The 13,316-nt window shown below is 42.8% G+C and overlaps 1 protein-coding gene across 1 annotated transcript; it reads right to left on the bottom strand.

Moving 5' to 3' along the window:
• Positions 1-18: 18 nt before the first annotated feature.
• On the bottom strand, positions 19-12,304 carry gpkow (G patch domain and KOW motifs). The gene is made up of 11 exons (XM_079489154.1): positions 12,063-12,304; positions 8,848-9,041; positions 8,625-8,764; positions 5,617-5,726; positions 4,985-5,189; positions 4,397-4,529; positions 2,043-2,232; positions 1,445-1,565; positions 1,240-1,309; positions 1,039-1,124; positions 19-294 (listed from the first exon to the last, which is right to left on the bottom strand). Exons 1-11 carry the CDS (start codon positions 12,257-12,259, stop codon positions 166-168), a joined length of 1,575 nt encoding a protein of 524 aa, XP_079345280.1. The 5' UTR covers positions 12,260-12,304; the 3' UTR covers positions 19-165.
• Between the last annotated feature and the right edge of the window lie 1,012 nt (positions 12,305-13,316).

The raw sequence follows: 13,316 nt of genomic DNA, 5'->3' as shown, positions 1-13,316 counted from the left end.
ATTAGATTTTGTGTAAAATGTATTTAATGAAATTCATTTATTTGCATTAGATGGTACATTGTATAAAAACATAGACAAATACTATTACACATTACGAAAGTGCAATACCACAAAACGAAATATGAATTCCATTATTTTCTTTTTTTTAATGGAGATGAATGCCGGTCAGTGGTCAACAGCTCCAACATAGTGACAAATATTGTCATAACCGAGGGTGAACACCTTCTCGTCATAGCGGTCTAGTTGTACCATGGCTTTGCATCGGTCCCTGTCACGCTGCAGAATACGACCCACCTAAAACACAAATCAAAACCTTATCTCTAGGACAGGAATTGAATGAAGAACATAGCCTTGACTAATATCACTCCATAGATATTAGTCTGGAACTTCTTGGTGTGGAAGTTTCATTTCCAAGAAAAAAAATCCAACATCACAGCAAAGAAAGTCTCACTTTGAATAGTGGGCCTCTGATTGGTCACCCGGAGTGCCAGACCAATATCTGCCCAGGGCATTTTTGTCTGGTTTCCACTGGCTATGAAGAACATTACACTTTAACCACTAAAATAAGTGACATTTATTGGTTGAAAGAGTTTTTTGGTGAAAAGGTTGAAGCTCTATATTCTGATAGTAATTATTCATAGTGTTTCAGTAATAGGGGTCTCTGCTTCTCTCCAGTTCTTTAGTGAACAGAAGCTGACATTTTCAGGTCATAATTTATCAGCTCCAATTTTATACTGTGCCAGTTCCATTTTGTCTGCTTTTTCTTGTTTCAGCACTTCCAATTTCACAATAATATCAAGGCCTGAAAATGTATTTTCTTTTTACTTAAGAGAGAGACAGGAGAGGCCCCTTCTTTGACTGAACAATGATTGCTGAATATATTTTTAAACTGAAAATACACTTTTAAGAAAAAGAAAATACATATTACACCCCTTTTAGACCTCATATTTTCACAAAAATAGCCAATAGACAAGCCATGACATGCCTCAGGTTCAAAGTGGTTAAATCCCAAAACACAGAACAGGATTGTCTGCTCACCTGTCCCCTGTGTTCACCCAACACCACCATGATGCTGTCAGAGTCATTCTTTGGCACGATGGTCTCCAGCATGGAATGTTTCACATCTACAACATCATATGTCGGGTTAATCAACTGACTTTAAAATAACAACAGCCATTAGCTACATTTTTATTTGCCAACAAGCAATAAGGCTTTTAGGTGGTGATGTCCTCAACTCACCATCCACGAATCTGCCTTCTTCAGTTCGACACACGCACGTGTCCGGCGTCAGGACGTCCTCTATACGCATCTGTGGGAAAACAATAAAATGTCCATGCAACATTTAAAGACCAGCTGAAATGAAAAATGATACACTTTTAGAGCATATCCATGGTCATATTGTAGTAGTTAACAATAGTCTTGCCGAAAATGTAAAAATAAATACCTTTGCATTGTAGTACTTGCCCCCTTTGAAAGTCTTGTCTATGAAGCGGACTTTCAGGTCTCTCTGGAGCCAGGTGGGGGCAGCAGGGGGTCGCCGTGCTTCCTTCACTGGGGGCTTCTCTCTGGAGACAACAGTATTCATGTGCTCAATGATGCATTCATTTAACTTGAAACCCAGAGTCCCTACTCTGGTGATAACATTTGGTGAAAAGAGCTCACAACATGCTGCGATGTGTTGCGAGCTTGTATATCAGCTATTTTTGCCAGAGGAGATTTGGTGTAGACTCTACACACCAAAACTGTAGAGGGAAATACTAGCTGACCTGGTATGGAGCCCTGGGGGATCCCGGTCAACTATGTACCGTATACAGTAGTATAGTGATTAATCAAATTAGTCTAAATAAGTCAGATAAGTATTATAGAATTTTGCCATCATCTTCTTGGTCTTAATCACTATGCGAAATTGTATACAGGTTGTAACAAAGTAATGCTATGTTCAATAAATACATACTAATCTCTAATGGCAAATCTGTTTTGTATTCTACATAAAATATGAACAAGCACACATGAAAACCTTACATCATTTATTGAAAGCCTACCTTTCATGACTTGAATCCTTATGTTTTCTTTTCCTCTCATCTTTTCCTCGATCACGCTCCCTGTCTGATGACTTGTGTTTTAATCTATCGTCCTGGTTTCTCTCCTCTTTCTGCTCCCTTCTCTGTCGCTCCTTCTCTCGCTCCTTCTCTCGTTCTTTCTCCTTCTCCTTGTGGGCGTTACCGAGGCGACCTGTTTGGCACAGAAACACAGCAGCATTGCAGCATCTCCTCCCGTTTTGTTACAATTTATTGACCGCTTGCCTTAAGCCCTATATTTCATTCCCATTTTATAAAGACATGCCAGGTTGAAAGTGGCTATTTGCTCAGACACATACTGTATGACGTAAATTCTCCATTCATTGTCAATGGGAATTTAATGTTTATGTAAGACGGAAATCTACACTAATAGCTGAATATAATAAAAGCAGAATTGTCAATTCCAACACCATGCTGCCTGCTAAGAAGTGCAGCTTTCATGCTTTGCAGGTCTGTGTGTTTCCATAACTAATCTCACAAACCGCTGGACTAAAGCACCAAATGACTTCCAGTAGGCCAAGGACATCAGGTTGAAAGTGGTTAAAGCAAACATATACAAGATGACAAGTTAGATCTTGTCTCTGTCTTATTAGACAGCATTTCCCCCAGTCATACTTTACAGAAACATATGTAAGGCTTTACCGTATGTGATACTGCGTTTGTCAAAATCAAAGCTGTGTTTGTGTCCCATGAAGGATCAAATGTCGCTGGAGGGGAAACAGCCAAAACATCCTTAATGTGCAGAAAAGGATGCCCGGTCCTTATAATAATTAATCCGAATATTTTAAAAAGAGCAAAACAACATATCATATATCATGTATTTAATTGTTAAACAATAAATGGTAAAATGGTAAATGGTGCATTTATATAGCGCCTTTATCCAAGGCGCTTTACATAGATTGTGCATTACATTCACCCATTCACACATACATTCATACACCGATGGCGGCGGAAACCATGCAAGGTACCAACCAGCACATCAGGAGCAATTAGGGGTTCAGTGTCTTGCTCAAGGACACTTCGACACTAACTCTGGGGGAGCCCGGGTTCGAACTGGCGACCTTGCGGTTACCTTGCGGTTACCATCCGGAAACTCTACCCCTGAGCCACCGCCGCCCCAATACAAGTCAGAAATGTAGTTGAAGTTGATCATAAATGTAGTGTATTATGTAATAATTTCTTCATTTTACTTTTAATAAGGGCCTTTCTCGGCCCCACCCTTCTCCCATTATTTATATTGTGTTTAGTTTCCAAGATGGCCGCAGCACCAGGAGGGGGTGGGGCGGAGGTGAGCGGGCGGGGTCGACATATGCCCTTACTGGGCTGCATTCAAGACACTTGCCTTGTGTCTGAACACAGCTTTGATGGATGCGTTCTGCACCCCCTCCCCCCATCAAACAAAATGTTTGGTCAAACCATATGGGCTTCCATTGGAAATGCATTGGAGCGGCCATTAAACACAGACACAAGACAAACGCATTTGTGAATGCAGCCCAGTAAGGGCATAGATTCTATTGGAGCGACTGTAGGTCGCATTTACTATGAAAACCTGCATCTCCCGTCTGTTAGTCATGCCTCCATATATGGTCACGCCACCATATATGGTCACGCCTCGTGACATCACACCTCCATATGTGGTCACGCCTCTTAACATCACGCCTCCATATATGGTCACGCCTCGTGACACGTCACGCCGCCATATATGGTTACGCCTTGTGACATCACGCCTCCATATATGGTCACGCCTCGTGACATCACGCCTCCATTATATATGGTCATACCTCGTGACATCACGCCTCCATATATGGTCACTCCTCATGACACGTCACGCCACCAAATATGGCCACCTCCATAAATGAAGATCACGACACTGACCTCATCAAACCCTGGATAACCATACATGGAGAAGACTGGATCATCACCTAGATCTGCATATATGGAGCCGGCCAGCAACTCTACATCTGACCTCAAACCCTTACATCTCCATATATGGAGCTGACCTGTTCTGACATTCCATACGGTATGTCAGAACAGGCTTCCCCACCCGTCCTTCCTGTTCTGACATTCCATATGTTGATCTGACCTCATCAAACCCTGTACACCCAACACACGCTCCATATATGACCAGTACAGAATTAATTCCATAATCCATCCGACACCCCATGCCAAAGCGCCAGCGCTCGCCCATTAGTCTGCCGTCACCCAGGCGGATATGTGCACGCTTCTTGCCCTCAGGGCGTCTTACTGGTGTATCTATCATGAAATAGATTACAGCGATTATGTCACATGAAATATGTTTTGTCTGATTGATTACTTACTGAGGTCTCTGCTGTATTTGTCATATTCTTTGCGATCCACCAGTTTTACAGCGTACTGACTGATCGTTGCAGTTTGACCACCGATTGCGAGCTTCACCAGAACGCGTGCATTGTCTGTATCCAACCCCTCGATCTGCAACACAACACATCAACACATGTACAAGACATGAGGAATGGCCCAAGAGAAGAACAAATGAAACTGTGCGTTTACATCATGTACACAGAAGCTTAATTTATACCACATCACACGATGGTGTCGCTTGCTTTGGATATATTTGGACACGTAAACGTTTTGTTCTTTTACTTAATTCGTCTGATCCATTCTGGGCGGGAACCCCTTTTGGTGTTTCAACTAAGCATTATGTTATACTTTATAGCTATTGAAAAATAGCAGATCTACAAGCTCATAGCGCACCACCAACTTTTTTGTAAAACATGCAAACCAGCATTAATACCTTAACCCCACTAATGCTATGCATGTCAATGCTTCAATCCAATTATTGCCATTAACCTGTTAGCATCGCTGGACTGTATGGATTTTATGGGTCAATAGATGCAAATACTGTAGATGCATGGACAGTACATTACCTTTCCATACAGGTCTTTGTGTGCCCCAGATTGCACCAGAACACAGCCCCCCGGCCCCAGTTCCAGAGTCTCCTCCTTCTCCCTCTCCTCGCCAGGCTTGGGCGGCCGCCGATGTTTGCTGGGCTCCAGGTCCTTGATTGCCGAACGATCGGCTCCCAGACCCAAACCCTTCGGTCGGAGATTGTGTTCAATAGGCTTCACATCTCTGTATCGGACAGGGAGCCACAGCTTTCAATCAATAAAATGGACAGCTGAACATGTGCAGTGATGTAAAAGGATTTCAATGGATAAAGACAATGACTTGATGCAAAACATCCAAACATCCTGTCTAGAGGACATGTTTGGTAGAATTCTTCAATCTGTATGGTAGAGTATGTTAATAAAAGATAACTAGTACATCTGCAGTTGTTGGAGAGCTCTCTGCTTTTCCATTTAGACCCTGGTGTCTTGTCAACACCAGACTGGACACTAGTATATTGTTGTTTGGGCATCGTTGCAATTACTCTTGTCCGCTTTTAATTTGTGGTAAAACTTGAAATATGAACTTGGCAATAAACATTCAGTTCTCAGAGGAGAATAAGCAGTACTGTAATTTAACAAGAAGCATGTCTTTTGTCAGAGTGAACACTCACTGTTGAAAGGTTCCTTTTCCAATTCCTTCCCCTGCCTTCCAGCCCATCCCCTTCAGCATGGCCATTCCATAAGCCTCAACTGGAACATTCTCATAATCTGCCTCTGTAGACTGGCGCACACACACACACAAACACACACATTAAAGCATTACATTACATAAAACAAATCACACCCATGTGATGACACCCATTTATGACATAATTATCAGACAAAACAAACATTAAACTCTGTCCATGTCAATGGCGTTTTTAATCACGTCCAATCATAATTGGCATCTTCAATTTTATGCCCTCATTTTTGAGGGGCACTAGCCTCAGAGCCATCTAATAGAAGAGTTGCGATATTGAGGGGGCAGAAAACAGCCCGGTTTCGTGGTTCATGTACTCACGCGTAGCCCATAGACAAGAGTTGCCATTGGACTGGCCCCATGAAGTGAACAGAGTTTGCGTAACTCTGTCTTACTCTATGGCTCTGGCTAGCTGTAGCCACATCTACCAGAGAGCCGCGGACGTTTTCGGCTGTCTCCCAGCTTCTTTTCTGTTTTTTTAGACAGCTGGTGGATGGAAATTAAGCTCCACCTGGGAGACAGCCGAAAACGTCCGCGGCTTTCGGCTCAGGTGTGGAAACACTGATATACAGCTTTTTGTCCTTAATGGCAAGTCACATTTGCCAATGACAATGAAAGGAGAATTTACGTCATATGTGTCTGAACAAATCGTTTTTTTGTGGCAACACAAACATTAAATGCCACACGTCTCAATATGTATAGACAATGAAAGGAGAAATTAGGTCAAATGTCCACCAAATATGACGTAAATTTGGCATTCTGATTGGATAGTATGAGATGATCCATGATGATGTACGATGATAAGAGCGCCCCTCACTTCACACAGGTGTGATTTTTTTATACTCAATGTGTACTTTGCTCGGTCAATCAAATCATTGCTATGGGGTGATCAGCCAATCAAATCATTGCTAAAAAGACAAAGCTGGGCATAGGCCCCTCAGAAATAACATCTATTCACAACAATCCATTAAAAAGACAAAATGACTATAAAACTACACTGATATTATGGGTTAAATGGGATTCTCCCATTTCTTAAAAACAAACTCTATGCGTCAGTTTGTGGGCAGCGGTGGCCTAAGGGTTAGAGAAGCGCCCGTGTTGCCGAAAGGTTGCCGGTTCGATTCCCCAGACGGGCAGGAAAAATCTGTGTCGGGAAGTGATTGTCATCACTCACCCAACACCGCTGAAGTGCCCTTGAGCAAGACACTGAACCCCCACCTGCTCCAGTAGAGCTGTTTAGTGGCCAACAGTATAAGACTGAGGTTGTACTGGTCAGCTCCCAGGTTTTAATGTGTGTCTGTCTGTGTGTTTCTATGTGCAGGGCGTTGCTGAAAATGAGCACTTGTGCTCAGCTACTACCCTGGGTAAATAAAGGAAAAAATTAAAAATAAATAAAAAGTTCAGAAAAGCAGTTACCAGTGGTGTTTTTGGCCGTAGCACAGTACCACAGCGTGTGGCTAGTTCATTTTTTAGAACTTAAAATTAAAATACCGTACCGCCGGGGGGGAAAAAAATCACCATTACGAATTTACGACTGGCAGTTACTGATGATGTTCTTACAACTCGCCCTCTGGTTCCAGGCTGTCAGACTCAGCTACGGCTGACTAAAAAAAACACTGGGCAGGAACTGCAATATGGATGCATGGCACTGCAGCCCCCCCCCCCCCCCAACATGCCAGTAGCTTTGTTAATCAGGCTCCCACTCTAAGAGAAGCTGAGAGCACAAAGTCATGTTAACATACAAAAATGGATTCAAGTGAAGCCGACACCACAGGCAGGGTGGGTTCATTCATGTCATTTGTATTCCTCTTGTCATGTGGACAAGATATGTGAATACAGGGATGAGGGGGGGCTACTGCTAGAATTCAGAAAGAGTTACTCCTCTGTGCATCTCTACTGTAGAGAGAAATCTGCAGACCATGATCTGCCTCCCAAACTGCACTGTACTGAGTAAGTAACTCATGCATATGAATGCACTGGCGAGCAAACACACACTATACAAAAGGGGTATGGTTCTAGCTGGTCACTGTAGATATTCTACAGTCAGCACTTTCACACACTCAAGTTTCATTCCCAGTGAAACGAGTCCGTCTACCTGGCATTCAACCTGCTACTGAGAATGTTCACATGACTCGGAAATGCTTCTCTAGCAAATTACTCTGTTTATTCTGAAATATGATATCATCAATTTCTCAATCTTGGCACATTTTTTTATCAACTCATCTACTCTGGTTAGACCTTTATTCACATTTCAGTGGACAGCAGGTCTACAAACGAATTTTGTATCCCTTCATGTTTTGCCCTGTTCTTCACAATGTTCTAGCATTCTTTTATTTTATCATTAGGCTCAGAGTTAGATTTGTGTGTGAAAAATCCATTTAAAAGAATGCTGCTTCAGCCTAAAACGAAGTGAGGAAAACAACGGAAGCAAATGGAGAAAGATGGTCCATGAAGCAAAATGATGACGACGAGTGGGAATGATACAAGACTGACATTCAACAATGAACAACTTACACCAAACCACACTGCGGGCCAACCTTCAGAGAATTTCATCAAGTCATCACTCACAAATTATATCAACATCAGGTAAGCGCTGATTAATTACAATACTGTCTGTGATTACTTTTGCCAAGTTCCTCTTAACAGTCAGCTAAATGTCTAGCCTAGCCTGACACTCTGAATTTTCATTTCGTTTTACTTCAATCGCCAGAACATGTTATTTTAATGGGCGTGGTTAGCAATTAAGGGGCTGGAGCAAGGCTACTTTAAAATGCAAATTAAATAATGTAGCTAGGTAGGCTTAATTCAAATAGTAGTATAAGTTAATTTTTCAACTCATAACTCTGGTTAGCTATGGCTGAGGTTCAGGACATGACAACATGCTTCTATAAACTGACAAGATCTTTTCTAACCCATGGACATACAGTATCAGATACTTACAGAATCGGGACGTAAGTCCACCTTGACCTGGTCTCCATCCTCATAGCCTTGTGGGGCTTGGTTCTGCATCAGCAGAGGGATACTGAGGTTGTATTCTTTCTGAGGCCCATTCTCCCACTTCTCAAGCTCCCTCCGGGAATCTAAAGATGCAAGATATATAGAAAATGGATTAAGATGTCCATGCATGATGCACACGCACACACACAGTCACACACACACACACCTTCAATGAGTTCTTTGACAGCCTGGGATTCGACAGATTCTGGTTCGAGATCAGTGGTTTGGGTTTTGTCATCCTTTCTTTGACCCTGGATGTCTTTGTCCTCTGCTTTGTCCTCAACGTTGTCCGGGCGACACCAGCGGTTCTTCTGAATTAGAGGAATAATGAGTTCCTTCGGCTTCTCCACTGGCTTTGAACTGAAACGACATGCCTAGCAGTCAGTAAGACAGTAAGAAAGGGATAACGTTAACTAGCCATAGCCCTTGAATGGCTGTGATAATACACACACTTCATGTATTCCATACACAGCTATGCCCTCCTGCGTCGAGGGCAAGTTTCGCAGGACCACGTTTCATCCAGTGAGCAAAAACATATGGGGCACACAAATCAGCAGGTCCAGTTCTGGTTGAGGAAAGTCACAGTCAATTATTGGGTGAGTACTAGAAACAGAGCTCTACCACTTTGAATGCAGATGGCATAGGAGTGATCTATGGCTGTGTTATGTAGTACTAGTGTGTACATGGAAATTGGAATACGTTAAATGATATGTAATCTGTCAGCCATTATTCTAGAGCTAAACTATAGCCACGCAATTTACTTGAATTGAGCTTGGGGTCTCCAAGCTCAGCTGGACAACCTAAAAACCCAACGAAACAGGCTAAGAAATAATGTTACTGCCATGATCAAATCCGCCAAAAGTAACTTCATTAATAATAAAGCTGAGGAAAACAAAAACAATCCTCGAGAGCTCTGGAAGCTACTCAACAACCAATTAGGCTATAGTCAGAAACTGAAAACCAGGTTTTCAAACATAAACATTAAAGCGAACAACACTCTCATCACTGACAAGCTTGATGTGGCCAACTACTTGAACATCTTCTTTACAAACATATCAACAACGCTGGTTAACAATCTGCCCTCCCACTCTGGGCTCTTTGGTGTAGAGCACATTAAAATCTTCTACAGAAACCTAGGTGTTTGTAAAGACGATTTTAAATTAGTTATGGTAACAACTGATGAGGTACTTAAGAAAGGCCACTGGCCATGACAATATTCCCTCCAAATTTCTCAGAGACTCAGCCATCTCTATAGCTCCAATAATCACCCACATAGTAAACCTCACCATCAAACAGGGACAGGTCCCCCTAGATTTCAAACTGGCCAAAGTAACACCCCTGCACAAGAAAGGGAGTAAATTAGACCCCGGCAACTACCGCCCTATTTCTATTCTAAGCTCCATCTCGAAAGTGATGGAAAAAATAGTCTATGAACAGGTTGAAAAGTATCTTGCCACTAATAAATTATTGTACGAGTTCCAATCTGGCTTCAGAACATCCCACTCCACTGACACATGCCTTCTCTATTTGAGCGACCACATCAAACAAGAGGTGGACGCTGGCAAATACTGCGGCATGGTCATGCTGGACCTCCAAAAGGCTTTTGACACAGTGAACCACTCCATACTGGTTAACAAGCTAAAAGCAATTGGTTTCGATAGCACATCAGTGAGCTGGATGCAATCCTACCTGGAGGGGAGAGCACACTCGCACAGATGGTGGAAGTGAACGGAACACTGTCCCCCCCCCCCTCCCAGTGAGCTGTGGCGTTCCACAAGGAAGCATACTAGGGCCTCTACTGTTCCTAATATATGTTAACGACATGACTTCAGCTTGTGACTGCAACTTGTTCCTGTTCGCAGATGACTCGGCACTGCTGGTCTCGGACAGGGACAAACTGCAGGTTGAAAATGCCCTCAGCTCTGAACTCGGTAGAATCTGCACCTGGCTCGCTGATAACAAACTATCTTTACACCTGGGAAAAACTGAATCCATTCTCTTTGGATCTAATAGTAATCTCAGCAAGGCAAATGGCTTCTTGGTTAGAGTGGGTGACAATGTTATCACACGTAAAGATGAAATTACCTACCTAGGTTCCATCCTGGAGGCTAATCTTTCCGGTGATAAAATGGCCACCAACGTAATCAAAAAAGTCAACCAAAGAACAAGATTCCTTTACAGGATCTCCTCACTGGTCGACAAAAACACCTTGAAGACCTTAACAGGAGCCCTTGTACAAGGCTTCTTTGACTATGCATGCACCTCCTGGTACCACAGCACCTCAAAGGCCCTTAAAACTAGGCTCCAGACCTCCCAAAACAAACTGGTCAGGCTCCTACTTGGCCTCACCCCCCGAACCCACCTCACCCCTGCCCACTTTGACAGACTGGCATGGCTTAGGGTCGGCGACAGAGTACAGCATCTTGCAATGGGTCTGGTCCACAAGATTCGATACTCCACCAAGATACCCATGTACCTGTGTAGATACTTCCTTAATGTTAACGAAGTCCACACCCACAACACCAGAGGGAGTGCAACGAATCATGTTCAACCCAGATTCGGCACAAACAAGGGACTAAATTATTTTCGCTCCTATGCCACCAAAATGTGGAACGCCCTACCAACAGTCATTAAGACATGCGAATCCCTTGACTCCTTCAAAACCGCTCTCAAAGGGAACCTACGGATGGCTGCAATTCGAAACTGGCCCCCGTAAAATCTGAATCCCCCCCCACCGCCCCCCCTTTTTTCCCCTCACTGTATATGTTTCTTTTCCCTTTTTACCTCCATTATGATGAATTCCTGTACTGTTCTTTGTCTATATAGAAGTGTCTATTTGTACGTCTCTAAATGTTTTGATGAATTGAACATGGTGGACCCTGTTGTAAACAAGTGTAATGCTTAATTGGGTCGTCCACTCACAGTTAACAGCCTTTGTATTGAGTTTGTGCTTGAAATGTACTGTAATTCTGCAAACTGTTAATACAATTTTCAATCAATCAATCAATTGAATGGCTGGCTTCCCTACTGTTACTGTACCTAGCCAGTAGACACATTATGTCTGACAGTAGCTTAAAACAAGTATAATATTAAAGCAGTAATGTGTAAGTAATAAGTAACTTATGTAATATAAGTTATATAACCCACACACCCAGTCGCGTAATAAAGTCTACTGTCTAGTCAACTTCACTGTACATAACGTTTTATCTAAATGTGTAATACGTTGTTTGCTTTACTACGAACAAACGTATCTATTTTGAAAGGCACCAACATCACTGGTCATCTTCCTTGTGTCTTGTGTGTACAAATACATATTTGGTCAAATAAAGAATTATGCCCAACGTTAGAATAACGATTGCAAAAATTAGCATGTTAGCAGACCTTTGCAGCTCCCTCCCATCAACTCCGGTCAAATAATCTCGATCATCCTCATTCACAGCATTGTTGCTGGAGAATTTGGGTTTGTTTACAGTTTTACTGAATCCAAAAGATATCGCCCCTGTCTTTCTCTCTCCCAGCTCTTCAGAAGCACCAGCATTGTCGCTCTGGTCCATCGGGCTCTGGTCGCACGACGCCATGATGGTTGTTTGGAAACGGCAGGCAGAAGAGAAGTACTCTCTGCTGCCCCATCTGGCGGAGTCAGGTTAGAAGAGAGGGGGAATTGTGGTACTTGTAGTTCTGTAGGCGTTTCCCGTCCTTTTTGTTTTCACAGCAAATACTACATTTCCCAAAGATCGCACAACGCAGATGCGATATGTAAATTATAACTTTATTTACATAACGGGAGCGGAATGCCTTTGGGGTATAAACTTTAATTAAGTGAAAGACAGCCACCTTGGCTCTGGCTTTAGTGTTTCTCAGGGGGGACCGCAGGAGACTTTGAGGCCTGAGGGGGTTCCTTCAGGGCGGGTGCAGCAATCAGGGTTTTGATTCAGCAGTTTGATTTAATTTAATTATAAAGGCTATATATAAGTTAACCCAAAGAAATAACGTGATAATAATGCTTATTCAGAGTCGAGAGAGAGAGAGAGAGAGAGAGAGAGAGAGAGAGTTGGTCGGCCCTACCAGTACACGGAAGAGTCAGAGATAAGATTGTACAAATAGATTATGGAACCAAAGCCAGGTACCAAATAGAATCTAACAACAAAATCATTCTGCTTATGGCTGTCCTTGCGCTTGCTGGCATAGCCTAACAAATTCACATGGTTTAGTTTAGGTGCATTATAGCGTGTTTATTAGCTATGATTTGTAGTTGCATGCTGATGGGTCTGGATGCTAGCCTTTCTTATCTGTATATCTATGGCTGCAGCCGCCTGAGTAGCCGGGTAGCTGCATGTGCTCTGCTGCTCTGCTATCAGCCTCTCCTCCATCATCAACTTGTCTTGAACCGAAGCACAAACTAAACTGCTGATCTGCTGAAGTACAGCAAGGGGCGGTACTTTTAACTCTTTTCTTTCCCTCCCCTTTACGCCCAAGTTACATTGATTGTCTTTCTCATGATCGTTTCTCCATTTCTGTTAAAAGTAATTTCTGGGAACAAGGATAATATAGCATGGTTTTAATACATGTCACACTTTACGGGGGAACAATGGTAAGTCAACGAGACGCTAATTGATCATCGCGCTTCCACGCGGC

The sequence above is a fragment of the Electrona antarctica genome, assembly GCF_951216825.1.
Source record: "Electrona antarctica genome assembly, chromosome: 2".
NCBI lineage: Eukaryota > Metazoa > Chordata > Actinopteri > Myctophiformes > Myctophidae > Electrona > Electrona antarctica.
Note: the sequence above shows the minus strand (reverse complement) of the source record. Positions and strands in the feature narration are given on the sequence as shown.

Excerpts from the sequence above, each read along its gene's own strand:
- gpkow (XM_079489154.1), bottom strand. The coding sequence starts at position 12,259 with ATGGCGTCGTGCGACCAGAGCCCGATGGACCAGAGCGACAATGCTGGT. Across the intron at positions 9,042-12,062 it reads GATGGGAGGGAGCTGCAAAG|TTCAAAGCCAGTGGAGAAGC; the intron begins GTCTGCTAACAT and ends ATGTCGTTTCAG. Across the intron at positions 1,566-2,042 it reads AAGGATTCAAGTCATGAAAG|AGAGAAGCCCCCAGTGAAGG; the intron begins GTAGGCTTTCAA and ends TGTTGTCTCCAG.